This window comes from Chinchilla lanigera, unplaced genomic scaffold (assembly GCF_000276665.1).
Source record: "Chinchilla lanigera isolate Chin_1 unplaced genomic scaffold, ChiLan1.0 scaffold00021, whole genome shotgun sequence".
NCBI lineage: Eukaryota > Metazoa > Chordata > Mammalia > Rodentia > Chinchillidae > Chinchilla > Chinchilla lanigera.
Window position 1 is genome coordinate 1,657,926 of NW_004955422.1, and position 26,095 is coordinate 1,684,020.

A 26,095-nucleotide genomic window follows, 5' to 3' on the forward strand; every position below is an offset into this window, starting at 1 on the left:
CGCGGCCCTGGCCCGGGGGCGCACCGCCGACCCCACGGCCCGGGAGGGGCTGCTCCGCCTCGAGGAAGCCTCCCGGCCCCGCCCCACCTCTTCCACTCATTGTTGTCCCAGCCGGGAGCGGGAAGCCCGGGAGCCCGGCTCCGCCCTCGGCCCCAGGAGCCGGCCGCGGGCAGAGGTCAGGAGCCGGGTGACGCCGGGGCCCCAGGAAAGGGGCTGGATCGGCGACGCCCACTCCTCGACCCGAGGATAACCCCACCGAGCCCTCCGCTTCGGGAGGACCCCCGGGGCGGAGGGGAATAAAAGCCAGAGAGAAAAAAAGAAATCCACTTTACTGAGTCACACCCAGCTGTAAACATGTCACCGGAGAGCCCCACCCGCCCCACCCCCCGGCCCCCAGGCCGCACAGTCCACGATGAAACGCTGAGTACACGGGAGGGGAGGGTCACCAAGGTCGGTGCCAACAGGGCAGGGCAGGACAACGCAGCAGGCTCTGTTTCCGGGAGGAGCCGGGAGGGTGGTCGGGGGAGGCGCTGAGCTCCTGGGAGTGCGGGCGGGCCCTGGGGACCAGATGGCCGGCGGAGCCTCTTCCGGAAGCTCAGCACCCGGTGCCCGGTGCCCTGCCTGGGCCGATCCTCGGAGCGCGTCTGCCGGGCTGAGGGTGAGGCTGTCCCGCAGTGGCCCAGCTGCCCGGTTCCTGCTCCCTGAGCCAGGGGGATGGGCTGGGGGCGCTGAGGGGAAGCAGATGACAGCCCCAGCTCCTCCGAGTCCAGCCCTAGGTCACCAGAGTGGCTCCTTCCCTGGGGCACGGTCCCCCTCCTCGCTGCGGCAACTGGAATGTGGCGATCAGGTGGCCCGTAGGCAGCTCACGTTCCTGGCCTCTCGGGCTGCTCGGCCTCCGGGCTGTGACTACACAGCCGTCTCCTGGTCCTCGCGCTGGATCATCTGGTAGTGCTGCCGGTTCTCCAGGTATGCGGCCAGCTCCGTGTCCTGTGCCTTCTCAGCCCGTTGCCGGGGGGTGTCGCCCTGGGAAAGGAGGGAGATCAGGAACCCTCCTAAAAGCACGTGAAGCCTAGCACACCAGCTCCTCCCCGTGACTCAGGTCTCGGGCTGGACTGTGTTGGTGGAAGGACAACTTCAAATCCCAAGGGCAGCCCGTGCCCCCATTTCGGAGAGGCTGCTCACCTGCTGGTCCGTCTTCATGAGCGACGCCCCGGCTTCCACAATGTAGTGGCAGATGGTGCGCTGGCCCAGGGCCGCTGCCTGGTGCAGACAGGTCTCCCCGCTGGGGAAGAGGGGCTGGCTGTGGACCCCTCGCACCCTCCCAGGGGCCATCAGAGGACGACAGCCTGGCCAGGAGGGTTCATGGGCTCCGACTGACCAAAAGGAAGTGGAGGCCGAGGGGTGATGTCAGGTCACCAGGGCTCCCAGATACTCACTTCTCCTCCACGGCATCGAGGATTTCCGGGGGTGCTGCGGAGGGAAGCGCAGAGTCAGAGCGGCCTGCAGCCCCCACCCCTGAACCTGGCCCCGGGCGCGTGGCTCACCGTGGTCCAGCAGGTAGCGGACCACTTCCTTGCTGCCAGCGCTGACCGCGTGGTGCAGGAGCGTGCGGCCGCGAGAGTCCCGGTGCACGAGGTCCCCTCCGGCTCGGTGCAGCTCCTGCAGCTGAGGGCAGAGAGCAGGGCTGGTCTCCTGGGGTCCCCTCTTCCCAGCCTGCACAGGCCTACAAGCACGTGCACCCACAAGCACTGACACACTACTCCCCGGGTGCCTTTGGGGTCTCCTGTGACGCTGGCTCCTCCACGACCTGCCTGTCTCTCAGCACTACAGCAGCTGGCCTACGAGACACCTGCTGCGCCCCGGACAGCTGGGGCCAGGTGGGATGGGATCACTGCCATGGAGACCCGCAGGGGGCCAGACGGTGGCAGATGACAGTGCCTAGCAGGCTGGCTCCAGGCCCAGCCACAGACCCCACCTCCCGGGGAGCGGCTGTACCTTACAGAAGTCATTCCTCTGGGCGGCCTCGATCAGCGCCTCACCTGCAAGGAACACCTGCCTGTCACACTGAGGCGAGCCGGGGCTTGGGAATGCATGTGCATGAGGTGTGCAATTATAAGCTGTGGGGGACCCTGCCCCCCCTCCGAGCCTCACGCCTGTGTCCAGGGAAGGCAGGAAGGGGGCCAGGGGAAGAGTCCTCACCTGGAGGGGGCACAGCGTCCCCTTGCAGTGACCTGGGAACAGAGCAGGACAGATGTGGCCCGGCTCAGCCAGGCTGGCCGCACCCTCCCTTACCCACCCAGCGGTGCCCTGCAACTTCTGGGAGTTTGCCGAGCGCTCGCTGTGCAGCAGCAGCGGTCTAGGCACTGGGGCATCGGGGAGGAGGCGGAGCTGCCCTCCAGGGCGGAGGCGCCGGTGCAGGCCACAGACTGGCCCAGCCATGAATAAGGGACGGGTCGAGAGCGGCGAGCAAGGGGTCCTGGGAAAGAGCTCTCGGGGAGGAGCCAAGCTGAGGCTCAGGCGGGGCTCGGGGGAGAAGGGGACAGCATGAGGCGGCGAGGCTGAGCGTCCGGGCTTGGCACAGGGGCCCCCAAGCAGTGGGGTCAGGCTGGCAGCCTCGGCCAGAGGACGCAGGGCTCGAGCAGGAGGCGTGCCCAGAGGACACGGGTCTGGAGCCCGAGGCCACTCCCTGGGGAGAGCAGGGCGGCGGGCTCGGGCCGGTCACCCTTTCAGGTACTGGCTGATGGGCATGGGGGTGCGCAGCTCACTTGCTCATGGACAGGCTGGGGCTAAAGGCAGGACTGGCAGTCATCGGCTGCAGATGGGTGTACAGCCAGGGGACAGGGAGATGGGGCGCTGGGACTCACCGGGGCGTAGGGGAGCAGGGGGAGGCAGGAAGGGGGGACGTGGGGGTGGGGAGGTCGGGCCTGGCCGATGCCCCGAGCAGCTCGGGATCCAGGATATAAATCTCGTCCTGCGCAATCTCGGTCACGTAGTTGAGGTGCTCCTGTGGGTAGGGAGGTCGGGGCTGAGGCCTGAGCAGCACCGCAGGAGGGAGGCAGCCAGTGGGGGCCCTGCAGCCCCCGCCCCTCCTGTTGCCTGGGCCCAGCCCTGCCCCAGGCGTCGGGCCGCTCTTCATTGCCCAGCCTCTGCCCATGTGCCCTGGCCCTGCGCCGTCTTCTTCCGTCTCCTCCGACGGTGCTGTGCTTCTGGGCCCTCCCAGCCAGTGAGCGGCCGTGCCCGGAGGCTCACCCGGGAGGGTGCGGAGAGCCAACACGTGGGGGCCGGGGGCGGCGGGCCTCACCTGCGCGCGGTCGATCCTGTAGAAGCGGCTGGCCGTGGTGGCTGCGGAGAGAGGGTTGGCCTGGGATGAGGGCGGAAGTCCTGGCCCTGGCCCAGCCTGAGCCCTTGGGAATGACCCTGCTGTACTCACCATCCAGGAAACACCACTTGGGCGACAGTTTCTGGCACGTTGGGGACTTGGCTGCAGCACCGTCGGCCTCCTGGAAAGAGGGAAGCACGGGTCGGGTGGGGACAGCTGGTGGGAGCTGGGAGCAGGGGACACCCCACGTCCTCCCGCCCCGCCTCATACCTGCTGTAGCCTCTCAATGTGGGCACGGCAGAGCTCAAGGTCGCTGTCTCCGGGAACCACCACGGTGCCTAGCGGCACAGCTAGGGGAGAAAGGCCCGTCAGCACGTGGCTGTCCCCACCGCCCATCCGCAGGGCCCCAGCCCCGCTGCCACTCACAGGCCTCCTTGAGCTGCTCCTTGTCGTAGTGCAGGGCCTCGTAGTCATGCATGCTGACCCTGCTCACCTGGATCCGCAGCTGCTCAGGGACGGGCTGCTGGCTGTGGGGTGGGGCAGGTGAAGGTCAGGTCCCTCGCCAAGCTCACCAGCGCTGATGGATGCCTGCCCTCCTCCCGGAGCCCGGGGGCACAGGGATTGTTACTCCCCCACCCCGTGGTGCCGGGGATGGAAGCTGGGGCCCGTGCACGCTACGCCACAGGCCCAGCCAACAGCCCTGACCACAGCTGAGGGAGCCGAGGCGCGGCCGGCGCGGCCCGAGGGGGACGCACTCGCTGTGCAGGGGTGCGGCGCTGCGCCGCTTGGCCTTCTGCACCATGGTGGCCTGGTTGCGCAGCGCGATGCGGATGCGTGAGGCTGCCAGCTTGCAGGGCTCGCCGTCCACCTGCACCGGGATGGCCTTGGCCGTGGTGAGCAGCACCTCACGGCACTGTGTCAGCCGCTCGCCGTGCCCGCCCACCTGCAGCGCTGCCTGCGGGCACAGGGGGCTCGGGTCAGGTGCCGCGCTAGGGCTCTGGGCAGAGAGACCCCAGAGTGTAGCATGGGGGGTGAAGGTGCCCCCAGGCCCCACATTCAGAGGACACAGGCTGAGAGTCACTCTGGAGTCAGGAGGTGAGGGCAACCTGACGCTGGCCAACGACCGCGAGTGGGGCGACCCTTGGGGCGTCAGGCTGTGCTCGTGGGCACTGGGCACAGGCCAGGGATAAAGCGGAGCCAGGCCCACTCACCAGGGACGTCATGGTAAAGCCGATGACCTCGAGGTAGCCATCGTCATGCCGCTGAGGCTCGAAGTCATGGTGCTCCCCAGGGTGGCCCCAGGGCATGGTGCCCGCACAGTACCTGGGGGGAGCGGGGGGGGGGGCTTTGGCACAGGCTCTGGGGGTCGGGGGGCAGGGCCGGCAGGGCGCTACAGCCTGCTCCTCACCTGGGGATGTTCAGGAAAACAATGCACTGGGGCTTGAGGTCCTGAATCTTGGGGGTCAGGTCCGTTCCGTCACACTGGAGGCGAGAACCGGGGAGTGCTGGGCACACGCACCTGGGTGGCCTCCCTCCCTGTGGGCCCTCCGCTCGGCCAGCTGCCCACTCACCACCACTCGGATGTGTTTGGCCAGGTCCTTGGAACTGCCCATCAGGAAGTCAGAGAAGGCTGTCTGTGGGAGACAAGGTGTCACCGTCTTGTGACAGAGACTCTCCCTTGCTGCTGCTGCGGGAAGGTCTCTGGCCTGGCAGACAGACACAGGGGCTGTGGGGGCTGGGGTCCCACCAGGCCTCAACTCACCCCGGCGTAGAACATCTTATTCCGGAAGCGGCTGTTGAACTTCTCTGGGTTGGCCTCTGCGTGGACAGGGAGGGGACAGTCATGCGGGTGCTTCCCAGGCTGGGGTGGGGCGGGAAGCTGGGAGCGGGCGCCTTCCCCCGGGCCTCCCTGCCCCAGCTGCTCACCTCGAGACTCGTGAAACTCCAGGGTGACGTGGGCATCGAAGCCCAGGCTGAAGTAGTTGTTGAAGACATCCAGGGGCAGCTGGAGAAAGACGAGGGACCGAGATGAGGACAGCTTCACTGAAGTCCCCTCTGCTGCCAGAGGTCTCTGCCTGGGGACCCCGCCAATGCCCTGTTCCCTTGTCCCCCGCCCCAGGGGTACGCCTGCATCTCCGCTGAGGCCCCCACCCCACGGTGTCCCCATGCCAAGCACTGCGTGAGCTCCGAGAGTGGACCCTGTGTCCTCCACTGCTCGCAACAGGGCCTGGTGCAGAGCGGGTCGTTGGTAAATATTTGCCAGTAGCTGATAAAAACTACTTTGGCAGGCGGCACCGTGACACCCCGGGATGTTTGGAGCACCAGGGGACCCACCCCAGTTCCCAGAACCGGCAGGCGGGAGCATGAGGTCCTGCCCGGGTCTCGAGCCGTGACCCACCCGGTCGGTGGCACCCTCGTCTCTCTCCTCGGGCCCCGTCTCAGGGTTGGGCTCGGCCCGGAGGTCCCAGCGGTCCAGCTGTACTATGTTGCCCTCCTCCACATGGGACAGGATCTTGGACACGGGCTCATCCGTGTAGCCCTGGCGGGAGGAAGCCGGGATGAGCCCTCCTGGGTCAGAGTAGCCCTGGTGCGAAGCCCTTCTCTCCCAGGTACTTACCCCACCCCAGTTGAGGGTGCGGGCCAAGTCGTTGCCAGTCCCCAGAGGCAGGATGGCTACAGGGGGCGGCGGTTTCAGGCGCAGCTGGTCCAGAGTGGAGAGAATCCAGCCCACCTGGAGGACAGCAGAGCAGGCAGCCGTTCAGGCCCGAGGGGACTGTGTGGGGCCCGACCCAGTGCCGAGGACCCACCGTGCCGTCGCCGCCGCACGCCAGGATCCGCAGGTTATGCACTTTGCGGTACATTTCCAGCCTGGGCCAGGAAAAGACAGGAATGGGGTCAAGGGGGGTGCCGCGCCCCTCGAGCCAAGTGTGTCCTCCACCAGCCCCCAGAGAACCCGCCAGGTCCTTACGCCTCCTTGGGCCCTCCCTGGCTCAGGTCGAAGACTTGCCGGGGGTTGAGGTACCAGAGGAAGGACTGGATGATCTTGGCGCCCTGTGGGGACAGGGGACGGGTGCTGAGGCAGAAGTCAGGGGACGGCAGGAGGCGGTGCGGGGGAAGGCGGCGAGGGGTACGGAAGGGGCGAGAGGACGGGCCTCTTAGGGTTCCTGGGACACGGACCCGGGACGCCTGCTGGCAGGGGTGGCCCCAAGCCCCACCCGGAGCCCTGGGAAAGAAAGGCTGTGCTTACTTGGTTGCCTCCACTCTTGGGGTTCACAAACACCAGCAGGGGCTTCATCAGGGGGGACGGGGTGGGCCTGATGATGAAGGGTCTCCAGCGGCTCTCCTTGGAGACACAGAGCCCGTGAGGCCACGCCCTGTCCTGGAGGTCCCCTCCTTGGGCCCCGGGTGACACGCCCCCCCCTGCTCTGCATACCCTCACGTGCAGCCTCATTCAGACTGGGGCAGCCAGCTGCGGGCACAGCGGAGCGGCTCTCATGCCCCGCTCAGGCCTGGGGCCCAGCGCGACGCGAAGGCTGCGCTGGCAGCGGGCGCCCTCCCTCTCCTGCCCCTCCCCTCCCGCCAGCCTCGCTCTCACCTCAGGCCCCTTCTTGCTGGATTTCCTCTTGAAGGAGGCTCTCTTCTTCTTCTTGCTGGCCTTGAGGGTATTCTGCGAGGGAAGCAGGGGTGTGAATGATGGGGCAGGCTGGCAGCCTCGGGCGGGGGCAGCAGGGCGGCGCGGGACTGACCTGCGGCCTCCGGGCACGGAGGATCCAGGTGGGCGGGATGACCACAGCCGCGTGGACGCCCAGGGAGCATGGCTCCTCGATCTGCTGCAGCATGAAGCACGACACCTTGCTGTGGTACTGGAGGGGAGGGCAGGCGAGGCTGAGCGGGCCCAGGGGGCGGAGATCGGGCCGGGGCCCCAGGCCCGCCCCGTGCGGCCTAGATACGGACCGGGTCACCACTCACCGCCTGCTTGCACCAGGAGCAGCTGATGGCCACAATCTCCTTGCTGTGGAAGGTGAACTTCTGCTGGAAGCCCTGCGGGTGGGCAGGCTGACTTTGTACAGGGCCACGGCAAGACCGGCCCCTCCTCTGCTGCCAGCCTCTCAAGCTGGGAGACTAAGCCCACATTTAAAAAGCCCAGAAATACAAAACAAACCTGGGGGCAGGGGTGCTTGGCCACCCTGCCGGGCATGCCAAGGGCCAACTCCTGCCTGGCCCAATTCCCCGCTTCCTGCAGCCAGACCTGGGCAGGACCCAGACCAGCTGGGTTCTCTGGCACTGCGCGTGCACTGCTCCCTGTCCGCCCCCAGCCTTAGCCCAGGCCTCCGGGCTGCGCTCTGCACACACAGGGAGGCACAGTGCTCCACCTGCAGCAGACGGACACGAAGCCGCTGGGCGAGCGAGCCCCTGTGGGCTGTGCTGGGGAGGCGCTCCGAGGGGTCCGTCCCCAGCCTCGCTGTCTGCAGCTGGGCCGAACTCGCCACGCAGCTTGGTCACTACCCCTGAGCCAGCGAGTGAGCCTTCGCGAAGGGGTCTCGTACGAGGCCAGAGCAGCCAGACGCTGCTCCTCCCTGCCCTTCCGCTCACCCAGAGACCCAAGGTGTAGCCAGAGTGTGGGGAGTGGGAGGCAGCCTGCGACGCGGCGCTCGGGGCCGCCCCTAGTGGGAGACGAGCTGGGCTGCGGGCAGCGGCCCTCACCTTCCCGCAGTGCCGGCACTTGCCATCCTGCCGTCGTCTGTGTACCCAGTGGTGGCGCACGAAGGTCGGCTGGGGGAGGAAAGCAGTGCCACTGGGGTGAGGGGCACAGCGCTGGGGACATCCAGCTCTGGCTGAGACTCACAGGAGGGACACAGAGGGCTGGGGGCTGCCAGGATGGGGGCACAATGAGGTACAGGTGCCCCACCTGCTGTAGGCAGGGCCAGCCAGGCCTCCCCTTTGGGAGACCTCAGAACCAGGCCCAGCACCTGCCGGGTCCCCAGATCAGCCCAGAAGGACCTGAGCCCCCGGCGGCACTCTGGAGGCCCTGCAGAGGGACCCCCTCGGGAGTTCAGGGCATTCTGGTCCTTCACCGGCTTGCACACTTACTTCTCGGACGTTCCTCGAGCCCGATTCCCGGAAGGATGGCTTACAGCGGAAGTTTATCTGTGAGAGTGCAGCGACCAGTGTCAGCAGCTGCTTTGGAGAGGGTTATCCAGAGCCACCCTCAAGGGCAGAGTGCCCCAAACTAGCCTGGGAGCCCTTAGGACACGGCTGCCTCCTCCTCCCAGAAGCGCTCCTGCCTGCTAGCAAGAAGGGATCTCTCCTTCCCCTTCCCAGGACCCTGGGTGTGCTCTGTCCCTGCCCCACTCCAGTGGGACCGTGGTTACTCATCCGTTTCCTCACCCCGTGCCCCCGGCCAAGGAGAATGCAGGAATCTGAACCCTGCTAGCAGGCTGGCACCTGGCATCGTCCACGACCGGGCTGCATCTCAACTTCTCTTCCCCTGATGCTGCCTGCTTGGCCCCAGAAATCACAGGAGGCTTCACTCCTGGTTCGGGGCCTGCAAAGCAGCCTGCCCCAGCAGAGCTCCTGTACTTGGGGACATTCCCACGTGGCGCCTGGGCTCCTGCGGGCTGGGAGCCCTTGTTCAGGTCGCCCGCCCCCCGTGTTACCCAGCCCCCTGGCCCTGGGGTCCTTTTGTCCTTCCCCCAGAAGCACAGTGCAAAGATCCGCCCCCAGCTGCAGACACATCATGCACAATGGTCCTTGGGAATGCGAGTCTCTCCAGAGGCAGCACAGAGGGGACAGGGCCAGGCTTGGGGTGACACAGGACTGGCCTAGTCACAGCCAAGCAGCAAACTCAACAGCCTCTTCTAAACGCTAGCACGGATGTGATAAATAAACGGCATCATGGCACCGCTGGTCAGTTCACGCCGCCAAGCAACACGCAGGGAGCCCCACCGTGTCAGGGTTGCTCTAGGCAGTGCGTTCGGCAGCTGACAAACAGGGAGCCAGGGAGCAAGGCAGGCAACGGCTCCAGGGTCCTTGCTTCACTACCACACATGCTGAGATGCTCCAGGGCCGGCAGTGCTGGTGTGACGTGTGTGTATGCGTGTGTAGACACGTCAACGTGTGTTGCACTCACCTTCTCCAGCTGCTCGATGCAGGGAGTGTGTACCACGATCTTGCAGGCTGCACACTTTTTCCTGGGCACCGATTTCTGCTGCAGGACAGAGAAGCTCCTAAGGCACCAGCCAGCACCATCACAGATGCCACTTCAGGCACCTGGAGTCCTTCTGTGTCCACCTCAGCACAGCTGCCCTGCATGTTCTGGGCACTCCAGTCCCGGCGCCTGGCATCAGGACCAGCTCCTGTTCCCTTGGCCCGTGGGGCAGCGCACAGGTGGGGACTCAGGTGAGCTCTCCCCACCTTGGGAAGGGCTGCAGCTGTCAGCCCCATGTCTAGATCCTGCTCCGCCACCAGGGGGCAGCAGCCCCACAGAGCTCACTCACCAGCATCTTGGCGACACAGTACTGCTCCCCAACATAGCAGAAGTCCCCTGACACGTTGGTCTCAAACCAGATGTGCTCCCCATATGTGGCTGACTCCTAGACCGAGGGGTAAGCATGGTCCATGTACACTGGCCGCCTGCTCAGCCCCTCAGCCCCACGCCACCCTGCCAGCCCTTCCTCTCCCAGGGTGAATGGGCTCCTGCCACCAGCCCACTTTCCTCTGTCCTGTCTTCACCACCGTCTACTCCCTAGGCCCGGCTCAGAGACAGCCAGCTCCAAGAAGTCTGCCCGGACCCCACAGGCCAAGGGGCTCCCTACCCCTGGTGCCCAGAGGCCCTCTTAGTCCTGACTGCGTCCACGGCCTACAGCTGAGCACAGGCAGCCCCGGGGGTGTCAACGGGGAGCCCAGCCCGGCATCGGTTACTCACGCTCCAGTCCACAGTGCTCCGTATCTGCCGCTCCGACTCGCCACACAGGGCCCCGGGGGTGGGAGGAGGGGGTGCCAGGTGCTGGAGGCCCGACTTGGTGATGGCTTTCCTACAGGGAAGGGGACAGCTGAGGCCCGGGCCGGCTGGGTGTGGCTAGCTCTCCTTCCTTCCCACCACTGGGCCTCCCCCCTGGCGTGACCTCCACAAGGCCAAGATGGGGAGAGTGATGACAGGGGAGGCAGTGGGGCCGGTAGCATCTCTGGCACCCAGAGGCCCTGCCGGAGACTCAGCCCTCCTCCTGGAGTTTTGGGACGCACTGGCTTTGGGCACTGCCCGGAGGGACGCCACCGCCAGCCAGGTGGGGCTTGGAAGGCCCTGCCCGCGTGACCCCCGCTGGCTGCCGCAATACCTACACAAGCAGGGCGCTCCACGCCTGGGGTCCGGCTGCCGCCTTGCGCCGCAGGGCTACGTGGCGCCTGCGGGACAGCGGGCGCACCCGGGCAGGGATCACGGAGCCCCGGGAGGTGCCTGAGGCTCTTCGGGCCCCAGGGCTAGGCTGCTGGCCTGAGGGCCGCCGCTGGCTGAGACGACGATAGTGGCCATGCAGGCCCCAGAGGGCATGGTCATACACCACCTCGGCGGGGAGCAGGCGGCAGGATGCCCGGCGCAGACACCGAGGCACAGGCAGCAGCGGCCAGGGACTCTGGTGCACAGACGGCTCTGGCATCCTGGCGCTGGGCTGAGCAGAGCTGGATGCCCCAGCCGTCACCTCCTCCTCTTGGACCCCCTCCTCCTGCTCCGCCTCCTCCATGCCCACAAGTCCAGCCCGCAGCAGGGGTGCACACAGGCCCTGGGCCCCAAGAGCGGCAGGCTGCAAGGTGGGCACCTTGTTCACGATGAAGCGGGGGTTGCAGGCGGGGGGTGCGGTGCTAGAACGCCGGCGGGAGCCGCCACCCTGGGCACCTAGCCCACAGCCTAGGAAGCAGCCCTGGAGTTGGGCACTGGAGCGGCGCCGCTGTGCCAGCGAGAAGGAGGCCTGCCCGGCAGGTGAGCGGCGCCGGGCCTTGCTGGTGGGCAGCCCTGCACCACTAGGCCGCCGCCGCCCCTCTCCAGGGCCTTGTGCTTTCCACTGGAAGTGTTTTCTAAAGAAGGTCTCCATGCCGGGGGTGGGTTGGGCTGTTGGGCAGAGACCAGGAGCATCAGGAGGGGGCCAGACTGCAGCCCATCGGTGCCCATGGGCAGAGAAGGGAGCAAGGTATGAAGGCACCCTGGCCTCCACGAGGCGAGTGCAAGGGCCACAGACTTCTCAGGAAGACCACTGATGGCTGTGGCACGGGGCCTCTCTCCCCTGCAGGCGGAGCCCTGGGCTGCCCAGGGAGTCGTGGGTGGGAAGCTTCCCGGCCTGCACACCAGCATCCAGGAGCGCTGGCCCCTGCCAGGAGCTGGAGAGAGAGAGCTGGGAGTGGAGCCTGTTGAGGCTGACTGCGGGATGCGGATTTCGCCCCCAACACGAGCTGGGCGCGGCTCTCTGTGGAGGCCCGCAGTACTGAGAAGACCCCAGACTCGAAGCACCAGCCCTGGGGCTAGGTTGAGGGTGGCATTAGAAATGGAAAGACTCAAAAAAAAAGGAAAAAAGACATGGAGAGACTCTGACGTCTGGCTCAAGACTCAGGGGTGCTGGGGAACCAGGCCTCCGAGACCGGGGGGTCGGCCCTGCGGGGGCAGCCACTCCGGCCTCCACTCGGGAGCATAAGAGGCCTGGGCCAAAGAGAGGGCGCTGGACCAGGGGTGCACCTGTATGCAGCCCCAACAGCCTTCTGGTTTTCAACGGCTCGACCTCACCTCTGAGGGGGCAGAGTGGGGACATCCACGGGACACCACGACCCGGCGGGGTGGCCCCGGACTCTGACGCTGGGCTCCCTTCACTAGCGACTCCCCAGCCCTGCCCTCGTGCACGGGCCTCGGTCAGCGGGCCCACACACCGCTGACGCCCGGGCAAGGGCATGATGCTCCCAAGTGCCATGACCCCACCAGGGCTTCCTCTGGGCCCTGGCCCTGAACCTGGGGACACCGCGGACCAGTGCCACCTGGGCCAACAGGAGGAAGACTTGTTCCTGTCAAGGGCCTGGCCGAGGACAGGCGTGGCGGTGCCCCGGGCCAGCGGTGGGTTGAGGGGTCTAAGCTAGTGCGACCGGTACAGAGGGACGCAGTGGGGCCCGGGGAACCTGTGCGAGTGCCCGGCGCGGGGCAGCAGCTCACAACCCCAAAGCGTGGGCACCCCAGACATCCTGGACAGGAGGTGAGCCCAACACCACGCTCAGCCCTTTGCCCACGCTTGCTCTATGGTCTGTAACAACCCCACGCTGTGTTCCTGCTGAGGAAACTGAGGCACAGACAAGGAATCTTCCCAGAGCCCACAGGCAGGCAGCACGGAGACCCACGCCTTTCCACAGCATGGCCTGCACCCAAGGCACAGAGCAGACAGGCGGAAGGCAGGGTCTTCCCGCTCGGCCCACCGGCAGGGCTGAGGCGCCCGGGCTTTGGGAGGGAACCATGCTCTTCCCCCAACACCTGCTCGGCCCTGGCTCACTGCCCCGGAATGGGGCAGGACCAGGAGCCCCGGCGTCCTGGAGGTGAGGAAACCGGGCCTCAGAGGGATAAAGGACACGCCCGTGTGACACAGCCAGCTGGTGCCGCAGCCAGCCGAGCCCTGGCCTGCCTGACTCGGGGTCTGCTGTGTTCCGCAGGAGGAGCCCGCTGCCCGCGGCTGCCCGGGCACCGGCCTGCCAGCCCTCCCCAGGGTGTCAGCTTTCCCCACGAGACTGCTCAGGCTGCCCAGTGACAGCTGCCCGCCCGGAGATTAGTCACACAGACGCATCGCCTGATGCTAGTGTCACCCCGAAAACAAAAGGCCACAGTCTGTTGGGGGAGGTGCTGCTGGGCTCCCCGGGCCCTGCCCGCTCGACCTGCACCCACCGTGGGGGGCCAGGAGGGAGGTGGTGTGCGCCCAGTCAGGACACAGCGCAGCCACGGCACTGCTGCAGAGCCAGGCCCACCCCGCGGGGCCGCTGCCCCCATCTGTGAGGGGCTGCTCAGCCGCCTGGGGTGGGGAGGCAGGCCAGGCTGAGCCAGCGCTGTATAGCCACGTACTGGCGGCTCAGTCTCCCTGCTTGTCCAAGGAGGGCACTAAACCGGCTGACGTTTTACCATAGGCTCTCTCGCCAGGCACCCACACCCCCAGCCGCCCACTGCCCCCTCCTCTGGGTCCTACGCTTCCTGTTCCTCCGATCTCCACAGAAACCTCCGTCCTCTGGTCAGCAATCGCCTGACTCCTCACTTCCTATCTTGCCGAGGCCTCTCCTCGGTCTGATCAGAAGCCCTGCCCAAGCCTGGAGCCTCTTGACACGGCCAGAGGCTGTGCAACCACTCTGCACCGCATGCTGTCACCTCCAGCAACCCCGAAGCACACGTAAAGGTCACTGGAGAAAGCCAGCAGGGCTGGCGCCCAGGCAGAGCAGTTCGGCTGCCCGTGGGGCCTCCTGAAAGGAGCCGGGAAAAGCCCAGCACAGCCAAGGGGACAGGGCAGGAAGGGGCTCATGAGACCCCATCAGCCCCGATGGCTACTGGGGCCTGACGAGGGCAGGGTGGGTGCAAGGACCACACATGCCACTTGAGAGAGGACGTGGGGGCATGGGGCCCGTGCATCCTTGACACGTGGGGCTGTGGTGGCTGAGCTAGGCCACCTGCCCACAGAGGTCAGCAGGTCGCCGTGCGTCGTTCATCAGCTGCCGGCTACAAAGGACTTCTGACCTCTGGGCCAGACCCGATGCCCTCTGCACCTGACGCTAGCTGCAATCGAAAAGACGAAGCCCTTTGGAATCGTGCGTCTGCCATCGCCACCTGGGCTGAGTGACTAACTTTCTGAGTCTCAAGTCTCTCATCGGCAAAATGGGGACCATGCCACCTGGCTCTGAAGTTGGCACAGAAAGCTGCAGTGATGGTGTAAGGCACCTCAGACACCCAGGCCCCCAGCGCCACAGACCCCAGGGCCTATGGTCGTGCCACCTCCTGGGGTTTGTCTCTGCCCATACGGGTGTGGGAACCTAGAAAGGGAAGCAGCAGTGCCCAGGGTGGCCACCACTCACCGCAGGGGGAACAGATCCTGGCAGCCTGGGCCACCTGGGTGTCCGCACACACTGAGGGGGTACCCTTTGCCCCTGGCACCAGGCTGGCCCACAGGGACTCCCCTGGCTGCGGAGGAGCGTGCAGAGCACAGTCCGGGGCAGGACTCTGCTGGGTAGGGCACAGTGCTGAGCAAGGCCCGCTGCGTCCCCAGGGGGCTGCTCTCTGCTGCGCCCCACAGCCCGCAAATCCTGCAGCGGCCCGATGCCCCCAGGCCCCTAACCGCTAAAGGAGTCCTGCCCCAGACAGGACAAAGAACAACAGTGCCCAGGGGAGCAGGTGGGCCAGGGCTACTAGCAAGAGACAGTGGAATAGTCCAGAAAGTGGCTCCCTTCTGGGTCTGCCCGGACAGGTGGGAGCAGGCGCTGCCAGACCCTCTTCTTCCCCCCAGCGGCAGGGCCTGCAGGCAGGCCACTGACCCCCTCCCCGCCCCAGGCCGACGCAGGAGGGAGGAGCAGAGCAGGGCGGCAGGGAGTCCTTTTGACCTGATCTGAAGGCAGGGCGGCTGGCGGGGGGTGGCAAGCAGGTGGGCCGGGGTCAGCAGCTCTGGCTCCCGCTGTGCTGCAGGCCTGTGCCGACGACGAAGACGAGCAAGTCCTAGTTTGGAGAGCCGCTGCGGCGGTGGCTGGGCCCTCCCCCTCCCCTCCCCCTCGCCACCCTCCACCCCCAGCCTGAGACAGCCGTTATGAAAATAGCCCTACTGGTAACCGGCTGCACTTCCTCTCCCAGCGGCGGCTCCAGGGCCCGCAGTGGCAGGCGGCAGGCGACCGGTGGGTGGGTGGCACCCGGCACAGCACCTGGCACTCGGCAGGCACGAGCCTGGCCTCCTGGCTCCTCTTCCCCAGGCCGGGTGACAGCCCCATCAGAGCCTGTGCCTCTGCTGGGCTCCAACGAAGGGGTCTGAGGAGAATAGGGGTTGGGGCGCACTGGCCGCTGAACGCACCCTCAGGAGCCTACTAGGCAGGTTCGCTGGGGTCTGAGGCAGAAGCACAATGGCTCCAAAGCAACCGCAAACACAAGTGTCTGTGCTGTGGAGTGTTTCTCCCCGCGCTGTCAGGTGCCAGCGCCCCTGGGAAGCGGCTCATTACCTGAGGCTCACGGGGGCCTGGGACCAGGCCAGCTCAGACGTGGCTGCACTGAGACTCCAGGGGACCTCTCAGAGCTGCCCTGGCTTGTACTGAGCTCAAGAGTGCCCGGGACACCAGGTCAAGTCACATGTGCATGTCCCGCCTTGAGCCACTCTGGTTGCCGGTCCTGCTCTGGCTCCTGCTCTGGCTGTCGAGGGGCCAGGTGGCAGCTGTCAAACTCCCATCCCAGGGCTCCTCTCCACTCCTCAAAATCACTCAAGTTCTAAGAGATTAGAACTTCAGGGGGTGGAAGCTATTAATATTTATCACATCCAAAAGTAAAACTGAGAAATGTTTAAAATTCTATTCATTTGTAGGCCGGGCATGGTGGCTCGCGCCTGTAATCCCAGCACTGGGGAGGCTGAGGCAGGAGGATCATTGTGAGTTCGAGACCAGTCTGGGCTACAAAGTGTGCTCAAGGCCAGTCTGAACTACATAGCGAGACCCTGTCTCAAAAAGACCAAAAAATAAATAAATAAAATAAAAATTCTATTCATTTGTTTAAAAACAAAAAAATCGTCAGGTTAATCCATAGAACATACTTATAAAATAAGCCTTGTTTTGTGAACAAGTTAGAGAAAAGCGGCACCAGGCACATTCTGTGAGGTGCTTGGCTGTCTGCCTTCCCAGAGGCAGCAGGTTCTCGAAGGCAGTCCGCGCCTGCAGTTCCCCTGCTGTGCCAGTTTTCTGAGGGAAAAGGCCTCATGAGGACTGCAGTTGGGAGAAGACAGACCTGACCAGCCTTTCCTTTGCTACTACACCCAAAGGAGAGTTTTTAAACAAAAACAAACAAACCAGAGTCTCGATGCACAGTCCAGGCTGGTCTCAAACTCACAGCGATCCTCCTGCCTCAGTCTCCTGAGTGCTGGGATTACGGGGGTGCGACACCATGCCCGGCTTACATTTTGAATTTTGTAACATCACTGGAAAATGGTTTCCTGACCTACAGGGATCTTCCAAATGACCTGTTTCCTTATGCAAGAGCAGAAGATCCACGTGCATGGCCACTGATCGCACCAGAGACTTGCAAGTCCTGGGAAGCCGTCAGGCACTAACAGGTGGACGCAGGTTTCCAGGAGTCTCAACAAATGCATTTCGCAGCCTAAGAGCTTCGGCTCCTCAGGCTGGGCTTGCAGCAGAGGCCCCTCAGGGATTCTGCATGCTCCCTTACCAGGCTGGTGAAAAGCCCTCCAACTCAGAGCTCTGGATGCCACACACAAGGGGCACCAAGTCACACCGACGCTTCCGCGATGGGTGTGACAGCTCCAGCAGCTTCACCCCACGGCTGCTACACCATTAGCCCAAAGCCGACACCAGCGTGGGCACGCGGCCAGGCAGCTTGGGAAACACTACTATGGGAACAGATTTGACTTCACCGGTCCCCGAACAGTCTAAGGCACCCCAAGACCACACCTGGAGATCCACTGATTCATAGGGGACTTGAAATCCTCCAGCCTGGCACCAGCTCAGCCCGTTGGGTGCCAAACTCTTCTAAGTGAGCCAAGGTGTCCTCTTCCCCGTCGGCCTGTGCTCGGCTCAGCGTGGTGCCCTGCACCTGGCCTCCCTCTGCACCTGCTCCCACGGGCCCTCCTTCTCTCGGTCCGCGTGCCACTCCTCCCGAGAAACCACAGCTCGGCCCGGCTGTGCTGCACCTGGGCCTGGCAGTGAGCAGGTGGCGGCCCAGGAGGAAGGAACTGGGAATTCCGTGAGGGAGGGCAGGGCCTTCGGGGAACAGCGAGGCTCCCTCCCCTGGGCACCGCACGGGAGGGCCAGCCGCAGGCCCAGGCCACTTCTCTTTGTTGGGCACAAGGGGGTGGAAGCGGTCTTCCTTTGTCTCCAGGAGACCCAGAAGTGACAGCTGGAGGCCCCCTTTCCAGGCTGGAAGCCACCATCCAGCCCACATTGTCTGTGGCTTCCTTACAAAACGTGGACAGGGGGCTGGGGATTTAGCTCAGCGGCATGGCGCCTGCCTGGCAAGCGCAAGGTCATGAGTTTGATTCCCGGTACCAGAAAACAACCAGAAACAACAAAACAAAACAAAACAAAACGTGGACAGGAGGACCGGACCACAAGGAGTCACAGGATGGCAGGGGACACTGGGGTAGGAGTTTTCTTTTCCTTACAGAGTTTTCTTTTCTTTTTGGCAGTAGCAAGTCAGGGATGAATGCAGGGCCTCTGCTCTGGCTATATCCTCAAACTTTCTTATGTTTTTGAAACAGGGTCTCATTAAGTTGCCCACGTGAGGCTCACGCTCAAAATCATCCTGCCTTAGCCTCCCAGAGTGCTGGGATGACATGCATGTGTCAGCACACCCGACTCTAAGGGAGCTCCTTGATGAAATGCGTTCCTCATATCCTGGGTTCCTGCCTTAGAGTCTGGCCCTGCTAGGCCTGAGAGATGAGTGCAGGATGAATGGCTGACGGACTCATTCCTCTAAACCCTCTCCCTTCCACCAGCGTCCCCTGCCCCCAGAGTTCATCTGAAAGTATCCCCTTCCAGGTCACCGGCTTCCCACTATCAGCCAATACCACCCTGGGTCCAGCAGCCAGCGGTTTCCCAGCCTCCTCTCCTATCTTTCTAGTTTTTTTTTTGAAACAGGGTCTCATTCTGTCGTTCAGTCTGGCTTTGAACTCACTATGCAGTGCAGGCTGCCCTCAGCCTCCCGACTGCTGGGATCACAGGCACGTGCCACCAGGCTCAGCTTCTCATGTTTGGTGGTTTTCGTTTTTTTTTTTTTGAGACAGGGTCTTGTTATACAGTTCAGGCTGGCCTTAAACGTCATGGTTCTCCTGCCTCAGCCTCCCAGGTGCAGGCATGCGCCACCAGGCCCCGCTAATCTTAATATTAATGCTTGGTATTGTTATGCTGCTTCCTGAATCCCCCAGATGAGGAAACTGAGGCACGGGGTGGCAAAGCTGCACCTGAGCCCACGCAGCTGACAGAGGGCAGGGCAGGGCTGGGTACCCTGCACTCAGGGACGTGGTCACCACCTCTCGACGAGACACAGCCCCGCCCGTGGGCACAGCGCCTTCAGTCTACCCCTCCTGCTTGCTGGATGCGTCTCTTCCCCACCCCCACCCCCATCCCCGGTCCCTGCTGCAGCCCCCAGCCCCTCCCGGGCTCAGGCTCCCTTCTGGTATTTGGGGCCCGCAGCACTGGTTTGCAAGTCTGTGTCCCCGGCAGACTGAGCCCAGGGACCTGGGCTTGCTTGTAATTGCATCCTCGGGGACTGAAGTCACGGTGCAGCCTGGTCCCGGCCGGCCTGGGGGACAGGGCTGTCAGCAGTGCACATGAAGCCCCTGCCGGCACTGGGAGGCACTGGCCCCGCTGCTGCCGGCCCCGCTGAGCACCTGTGTCCTGGAGGCGGCCGTGAAAGCGATCCCCACGGGAACACCGATACCTGGATGTCCCCCCGGCCTCCAACCCTTCTCTGGTGACGGCTCCCGGTCCCTGCTGTCTCCCATGTCTACAGCAAGCTCCCAGTCCCCATCTGCTGGGACAGGGATCCCCCAACTCCTCATTCAAAATTAACGCGCTCTCTGTGGCTTCTGACCTCCAGCCCGGTCCCCGAGCATCGGAAGCAGCGCCTCCCCCTCGTGACTTCCTGTCGCGCGGTTCTGCTGCCCAGGCTGCCCAGGGAGGCCCCATCACCCAGGAGACGCACTGAGTCTGCCAGCGCCCGCGCCCAGGAGGCCTCAGAGCACCCAGGCCTTGTCCTCCCTCTGAAGCGGGGACTGTCCACCCACCTGAGAGGCCCAGGGAACAAGGCCTGGAGGACAGGGTCCACAGCAAGCGTCTCTCTGTTCAGCACAGGTTTAAAGAAAAGTGACGCCTGCTGAGGCCTGTAAGTTAGGCCAACCGCTTTGGAACACAACCTGACACTCGGAGCTGCAGGTACGCAATGACCAGGCCCTGTGCAGAGGACGTGCAAGCAGGCTCCGGGCTGTGTGCTCCACGACAAGCTGCCCCCGCCCACAAGGCCAGCAACAGAAGACGGGCAAATGAGCAGCTCCACGAAGAAATGCTACACGGCAGTTAAAATGGATTCAGTGGAGCGCATGTCTTCATGAAGATGGTTAAATCTCAAAAAAAAACCTTGAGGGGAAAAAATCTCAATTCAGAATGTTTGATACGGCTGGGGATTTAGCTCTGCAGCACAGTGCCTGCCTGGCAAGCACAAGGTCCTGAGTTCAATTCCTGGTACCAGATGAAAAACAAAAACAAAAACAAAAAAAAAGAAACAGAATGTTTGACACCCTTGTTAAATCAAGGGACAAAGAATATAGAACAGCACTGTATATTGTTAGAGATGTAAACTTGGGGGGTTTTTAAATTTTTTTCTTTTTTTTGAGACAGAGTCTTGCTATGTAGTTTAGGCTAGCCTTGAATTCGCTATGTAGCCCAGGCCGGCCTCAAACTCACAGTGACCCTCCTGCCTCAGCCTCCCAAGTGCTGGGATTACAGGTGTGCACTAGCACACCTGGCCAGAGTTCTACATCTCAGTAGGAAAACTTCAGACGTGAGAAAGGCAGGCACTACACCAGGACTGTGGTTTCCTCTGGGGAACAAGACACAGGGGGCCCCCCTACCTGAAATTCATGTGGCATAATGATTAGAAGTGACAAAGCCTGAGGGGGGTTCCTTCGTTATTCTAAACACTGATCAACTACAAAGATTTTGAAAGATTCTCAAGTAATTTCTTAAAAGACTCCCAGCGAGAGACCGGCTTCTTAGGGTAGCCCTGGCAGTGTAGCCCGCCCCCCTCCTTCATAACACGCGGGCCACACCCGTGTCTCCAGGGCAGGGGTCTCCCCCAGGAAGGGATGCCTTCTGGGGGTGGGTGGGCAGCAGCAGGCCGTGTCAGAGGGGTGTCGGCGTGGGCCAGGCCGCAGGAACAAGCTTGCCCCCTTTCGCAGCCGCCCCCGCGCTCTGTAAAATGTCAGCAAGCTGGGGAAGGGGGCGGAGAGACAGGCAAGCTGTTAGCCCGCGAGAGGCTGGGGCGTGGGCGGCGCGGGCCAGGCTCCCAGACAGCTATTTTGGCAGGTGCCGAGATGCGGCTCAGCCCGCAGGGAGCGGCTCAGAATTGGCGCCTGCCCGGAGCAGGGGGCAGGCCTCTGGCACACAGGGACAGGGACGGGGCCAGGGTGCTGGGAGCAGTGGCCTCCAGGCTCTTCCCCAGGCCACTCTCGGACCCCGCGGTGCTGCCAGGGGTCTGCTGAATTCATCCTTGCGCCTTCTGCCCCCTGCACCTATCAAGTACAATAAAAGGTCACAGTAGTGCCCTCCATGCCACGCCTGGAGGGGCAGCCGTGTGACAACGGCTTCCAGCACCAGGCCCTCTGCAGCCCACCTGTCCCTCCTGAAGCCAGCGGTCTTGGTGGCAGCTGTCTCTTGGGCTCCGGGAGCAAATCATCCACTGGGTGTCATGCACCAAAGCCTTCTCCTCTGCCAGTGTGGGAATGTGGGAGATGAACAGGAGAGCCGCCAGGGAGGGCAGCCGGGGTTGTGGACAGATCTGTGTGTTGACCTTTGTGATCCTGAGCCAAGCCCCTGACCTCTCTGAGCCTCCTTTAACTCATATGTAAAATGGACATCAAGGGCGGGGTATGGTGGGGCACACCTGTAATTCCAACACTCGGGAGGCTGAGGCAGGAGGATCACCAGGTGTTCAAGGCCAGCCTGGGCTATACAGTGAGAGACTATCTCAAAAAAACAAAAAATAAAATACAAGGGATGTCTAACCAACTATGATGCTGATGGGAGAGCTGTATGACATGGCTAGGTCTGGAGCTGCTGGTACCTGTCACAGGCCGCAGGTGAGCGCAGGGGGACCCCAGGAGTCTCTTCTCAGCTTCCCTTGCCCTGGGCCCGGTGACCTGAGCCCATCTTAACTCTGTCACTCCAGTGCCAATGAGAAAGGGGCAGGGAGAGAATGGTGACTCCTCGGGGCATTTGGCTTTTGCTCCAGCCTCTCCTTCTCCCACCAGCCCTGGTCCCAGCCAGAAGGTGTGGGGAGCCCTGCCGAGCGCGACGCTGCAAGGTCCGCAGGGACCCAGGAACTGCACGTGGAACACTGAGGCAGGGGCAAGGGTGGACCCGGAGGCGGGGGCGGCAGCAGCTCTTCGCGCATGCGCACCATGGCTGTGCGTCCTTGCTGACTCAGCGGACCGCTCAGGCGGCCGGCCAGGAGGAAGCAGAGGAGGAGGGCAGGTCGGACGGGGCCAGGTGCGACTCTCTGAAAGAAGGTAGAGCACCCCTTCTTCTGAAACAAGGGGTGCTCTGATGCGATCTGGGGAGCTCAGACACCGGAAGACTTATTAGCTGTGAGACTTCGGTGAAGTTGGGGTTGCCTCCCGGGGCCTCAGTCTTCAGAGACAGGGAAAAGAGCTCCAGTGGCGCGGTGGCAGTCAGTGAGCGCGGTACTTACAGGGACAGGAGGGGACACACCTGGCTGCGTTCCACGGGCCCCACCCCTGCGGCCAGAGTATCAGGTAGCTCAGCACAGGAGGCAGGCGGTCACCCGATGCAGGTGCACAGAATGACCCGGTGTCCTCCCGGACGGCAAGCGTCGCCCTCTTGTGTCACTTTAGCGACACTGCAGGGCAGCTCCGGGCTCAGTTCAGGACCCTGAAACTCATCCCTCTGAGGGTGCAGCAGGGACCTGGACCCCGGCTTCTTTTAGGCACCAGTTCAGTCCCGGCGTCACAGCTGGCTAAGTGTCCACTGTGTTTGGAGGTTGCTGGGGAGCTGAGACCCCAAAAGATGAAGACTGCCTCTCTCTCCCAGCCCTGGCTGCCCAGGGCTTGGCCACCTCCGACCAGGGGTCATCAGCCCTTCCCCCATCCTTACCTGGAGGGCATAGATTCTCACCTCTCCTGCCAACTGCACACCCTGGGTGGCTCTCCATGCTGGGATTTTTTGCTTGCTTGTTTGGTGTTTTGAGACAGGGTCTCGATCTGTAACCCAGACTGGCCTTGAACTCACAGCACTCCTCCTGCCTCTGCCTCCTGAGTGCTGGGATTACAGGCATGTGCCACCATGCCCAGTTTCACATGCTGGGGTTTGAGCTTTTTGGAGTATAGCACAGAGACAAAGACAGGAATTTCCCATCCCCTCCCTAATCTGCAACCAGAGTCTCTGGTCCGTGTGGCAGTGGACAGAGTCCAGGGCGAGAATCCTAGCTTCACTTCCCAACCTGGGCGGGTGCCACACTCTGGCACATGGCCTTGTGTGAGGAGCAAACAGTGACATGTACACTGCTCGGCCACTGAGGCCCCTTTCTCTTCCCCAAACTGGCTGGAACCCAAGGACTCAAGCCGGGACGGCCTCCCTCGGCCACCTGGGCTGTTCCCAGCCTTAGCCTGTGCGAGACAAGCCCCTCAAAGAGGCTCCTTTTGCTCCCAGACACCCTGGCGCCACAGACAGTGCTTCTGCCGCTGAATGAGAGGCATCCCTCAACGCGTCCCTCCCGGTCATTGCCAAACCAACCCAAACAGGGGCCGCTTCCGCTCAGGCTGCCCGCCGGCGGCACCCTGCGCCAGCCTTGACGGCAGCACCATTCCCACCTGGGGCTCCCTGCAGTGTGGGCTCTAAATGAGACCCATTGTCTCCAACTTGTTCCACAGGTATGTCCCTTGCCCTCTGGGAGCTTGTGACTTTGAGCCTGAAGAAGGGCAGGGGACGGCAGAGCAGACACTCAGGCTCCCAGGGGCTTGAACTGCCAAAGCGCCTTCTGTTGAGATGTGCGAGGTGCCAGGCAATTTCTGATGCCCCTGGGGTGCAAAACCAGCTAATCCACCAACTACAACCTGTCCGGATGGGGCTACTGGGACCAGGCCAGAGGCTCGGCGAGTCCTTCCTCCCTCTCAGTGGGGCCTGGAGCAGGAGGAGACACAGGCAACTTCCTTCCCACTAGAGACTGACCAACACTCAGCCCAGGGAACCCGAAGGCCAAGGTCCCACCCTCCTCCCCACGGGGTGGAGGGGAACCGGATGCCTGGGATTAGAGCGGAGGCCCTACACCTCCTGTTCTCTCTCCTCTGAAGGGAGGAGGCTGATGCTTCCCAGCAAGAAGTAAGGTGGGCTGGAGCTGGGGCGGGAAGAATCCAGGAGCTGGGGAGGATCACAGCTCAGCTTTGTGTCTCAGTGGGCTAAAAAAAAAGGTGGGTGGGGGGAGACGGCGAAGCGCTCTCCAGATTCCCAGAATGACGCCAGTCAGAGGGGGCAGAGACTGGCTTTGAGGAAAAGGCTCTTGAAGGAAGATGCCACAAAGCATTCTTTCCTCCGGGCCCAGGGATGGCGGCCATGTGGCCCATGTGCCATTGCAACCCCTCGCCAAGGCTACACAGACATTGCACACTGCTCACAGAGCGCTCTAAGTGAACCAAGGTCTGAGTGCAGGCTTTTCAACACAGCAGCCACCACCAACCTGTCTGCTGTCCGGAACCCTCCCTTCTAGCCCCTGCCTGGTTCCTTACAGGGTACTCAGCCCTGAGGGTTGCGAGCTGGGCAGGGGTGGATGGGGCAGTGCATGGGGCAGTGCAGAGGGCGGATGTTCAGGGAGAAGCACGAGCTGGCTGAAGGGTGGGCAAGAGGCCTGGGGACAGATGGCAGGTGGCTTCGGCTGGGGCACTGAGGTCTTTTACCGGTGGCCCATGATCAGCAGAGGGGCCGGGACCACACAAGCAGCACTAAAGACGCACAGCCCAGAGCAGGGCCACTACTGCACACGTCTGCCGCCGCTACCTGGCCGCCGGGGAAGGAGGCCAGACCCAGTGGGCACCGATTCTGGGCTGCCAGGCCTGCCAGGCCTGCCAAGGGAAAGCGCTGCCGCTGTGACCTGGGCATAGCAGGGGACATCTCTCCCTGGTTCCAGCGGTGCCCTTTGGTTTTCTTCCCACTGCATGTCCTATCGCAGGGCAGGAATAGTGTGCTTCTCAACCAGGTAGCACAGCCGTCACCTGGGAGGCCCCACCTCCAGATCGGATCAGACCTGGGAATCTGAACCCCCTTGGAGCTCCTCAGGCCCCTGTGATGTTCTCCTGGGGCTCCTGGTATAGAGAAAGGGCTGTGGACTTTGGAATCAGACCAACTTGAGTTCAAACGCTGTCTCTGCCTCTTCTTACTTGCTACATGACTCCGGGCAAACTGTCTCTCTCTGACCTTGTATCTTTTTCATCTATAAAAATGGAGAAATAACACCTCTCCTATTTTAGAGAATTATGTAAAGGTACCTGTCAGTTCCCTCGCTTCTTGCTCTTCCTCCCCACTGTGCCCTCCGCGGTCCCAACACGCACAAGCAAACCTGTGCCCTTTGCAAGGGGCGCAGCCACAGGTCAGAAGCGCCCAACACTTGGTGCCCTGTGGGCAGCAACAGGAAGCCTCCCACGGAGCCCCTCCCTCCCCCCTGGCGCCTGTGAGCGCTGGAGGCTACATCCTGCGAGGCTGGGTGTAAAATGCTCCATCTTGCAGGGCTGGGTTGACAACACAGAAGCACTGGGAGCTTTCCTGCCCGCCCTGTTTTCTATGACATTGAACACTGAGTGGCCTCACAAAAGCCCACAGAGCTCCATCTGTCAGGGGAAGGACCCAGCTCTCCATGCGGGGCAGCTGTGTGACACACTGCAGGTGCAAAGAGCCGGGGTTAAGGGCACGCTGCCCCACACGATAGAAGAAAACCGCACAGGGTATTGGTAGGTAAAGTCTACCCTGGAAGGCACTGGCAGAGCCTAGGGGGAGCCGGAGAAAAGTGAGATAGAGACCTGGGTCAGACTCCTGGGGGACAGAGTCAGGTCCTTGGCTGATCAGCTGCAAACCCCTCGGGTAGAGAAGCAGGTGTAGGACTCCTGGTTGGCGCCTGGCATCTTACACCAGGGCACGAGAGCAGGCATCGGCCGGCAGCCAAGATCAGCACACTGCCACGAACCACCCGCGCTCAATCTCTCCACCCCCCACCCCACCCCCGGCTCCTCGCCAGAGTCCTGGGCAGAGCTCTGTCACAGACACAATCTGGTGCTATTTGGAGTGCTGAGGGTAGGGGGCAAGACGGGCTTGAGCGGCCGGCAGGGATTCCCAGCCTACACCTCACTTCATCCCCTTCCCAGCAAGGACTGGAAGGAGGCACGGGGAGAGACGGTGACTGCCGGGTGCAGGGAAAGGCTGGGGTCGCCCCGCTGATTAAGAGCCAGGTGGACAGAGCAGGTGGACAGGGCAGGTGTTCAGGCACCCCCAACTCCAAGGAGAAGCTGGAAAGGTCGAGCAAGGCAGTAAGCGGTCAGTGCTCCGGGGACCGTTCGGCGGTACCGGGGGGCCGCGTCCAGCGGGTGCCGAGCAGTTCAGCAGGCAAAGGGGACCCTCACCCGGCCGGTGCCAGGACAGTCAGCGGCCCGCTCTCTCGGGGCGCTGGGGCTCGGTGATTCCGCTGGGAGCTGGCCCCGCACGGTACCGAGCAGAGGGGCCGGTTCCAGAGAGCGCTCCGGCGCCCAGCCCGGGGCTGGTGACCACCCGCCGTCCCGCCCGCGCCGGGCGGGTCCCGCTGCCCCC

The 26,095-nt window shown here is 63.3% G+C and overlaps 1 protein-coding gene across 5 annotated transcripts in view; it reads right to left on the bottom strand.

Annotated features, from left to right (window-relative positions):
* Positions 1-311: 311 nt before the first annotated feature.
* Positions 312-26,095, bottom strand: part of Dgkz (diacylglycerol kinase, zeta) — a 28,764-nt gene continuing 2,980 nt past the window's right edge. For 2 of the 5 annotated variants that reach the window (XM_005384038.2, XM_005384035.2), the window contains exons 2-31: positions 10,245-10,353; positions 9,817-9,912; positions 9,450-9,527; positions 8,411-8,467; positions 8,024-8,092; positions 7,289-7,360; positions 7,066-7,182; positions 6,915-6,986; positions 6,567-6,662; positions 6,288-6,370; positions 6,127-6,187; positions 5,937-6,050; positions 5,718-5,858; positions 5,246-5,324; positions 5,082-5,137; positions 4,891-4,953; positions 4,728-4,801; positions 4,531-4,642; positions 4,075-4,274; positions 3,746-3,846; positions 3,590-3,669; positions 3,431-3,500; positions 3,302-3,342; positions 2,865-3,004; positions 2,200-2,231; positions 1,996-2,039; positions 1,545-1,665; positions 1,437-1,470; positions 1,183-1,282; positions 312-1,023 (exon numbers count right to left, since the gene is read on the bottom strand). In XM_005384038.2, the coding sequence (XP_005384095.1) occupies positions 907-1,023; positions 1,183-1,282; positions 1,437-1,470; positions 1,545-1,665; positions 1,996-2,039; positions 2,200-2,231; positions 2,865-3,004; positions 3,302-3,342; positions 3,431-3,500; positions 3,590-3,669; positions 3,746-3,846; positions 4,075-4,274; positions 4,531-4,642; positions 4,728-4,801; positions 4,891-4,953; positions 5,082-5,137; positions 5,246-5,324; positions 5,718-5,858; positions 5,937-6,050; positions 6,127-6,187; positions 6,288-6,370; positions 6,567-6,662; positions 6,915-6,986; positions 7,066-7,182; positions 7,289-7,360; positions 8,024-8,092; positions 8,411-8,467; positions 9,450-9,527; positions 9,817-9,912; positions 10,245-10,353 (2,629 nt within the window). In that variant the 3' untranslated portion in view covers positions 312-906. Of the gene's footprint in view, positions 1,024-1,182; positions 1,283-1,436; positions 1,471-1,544; positions 1,666-1,995; positions 2,040-2,199; positions 2,232-2,864; positions 3,005-3,301; positions 3,343-3,430; positions 3,501-3,589; positions 3,670-3,745; positions 3,847-4,074; positions 4,275-4,530; positions 4,643-4,727; positions 4,802-4,890; positions 4,954-5,081; positions 5,138-5,245; positions 5,325-5,717; positions 5,859-5,936; positions 6,051-6,126; positions 6,188-6,287; positions 6,371-6,566; positions 6,663-6,914; positions 6,987-7,065; positions 7,183-7,288; positions 7,361-8,023; positions 8,093-8,410; positions 8,468-9,449; positions 9,528-9,816; positions 9,913-10,244; positions 10,354-10,657; positions 14,873-14,911; positions 14,992-26,095 lie in introns of those variants that run through there. The other 3 variants (XM_005384031.2, XM_005384033.2, XM_013514024.1) reach the window with 3 other exon arrangements.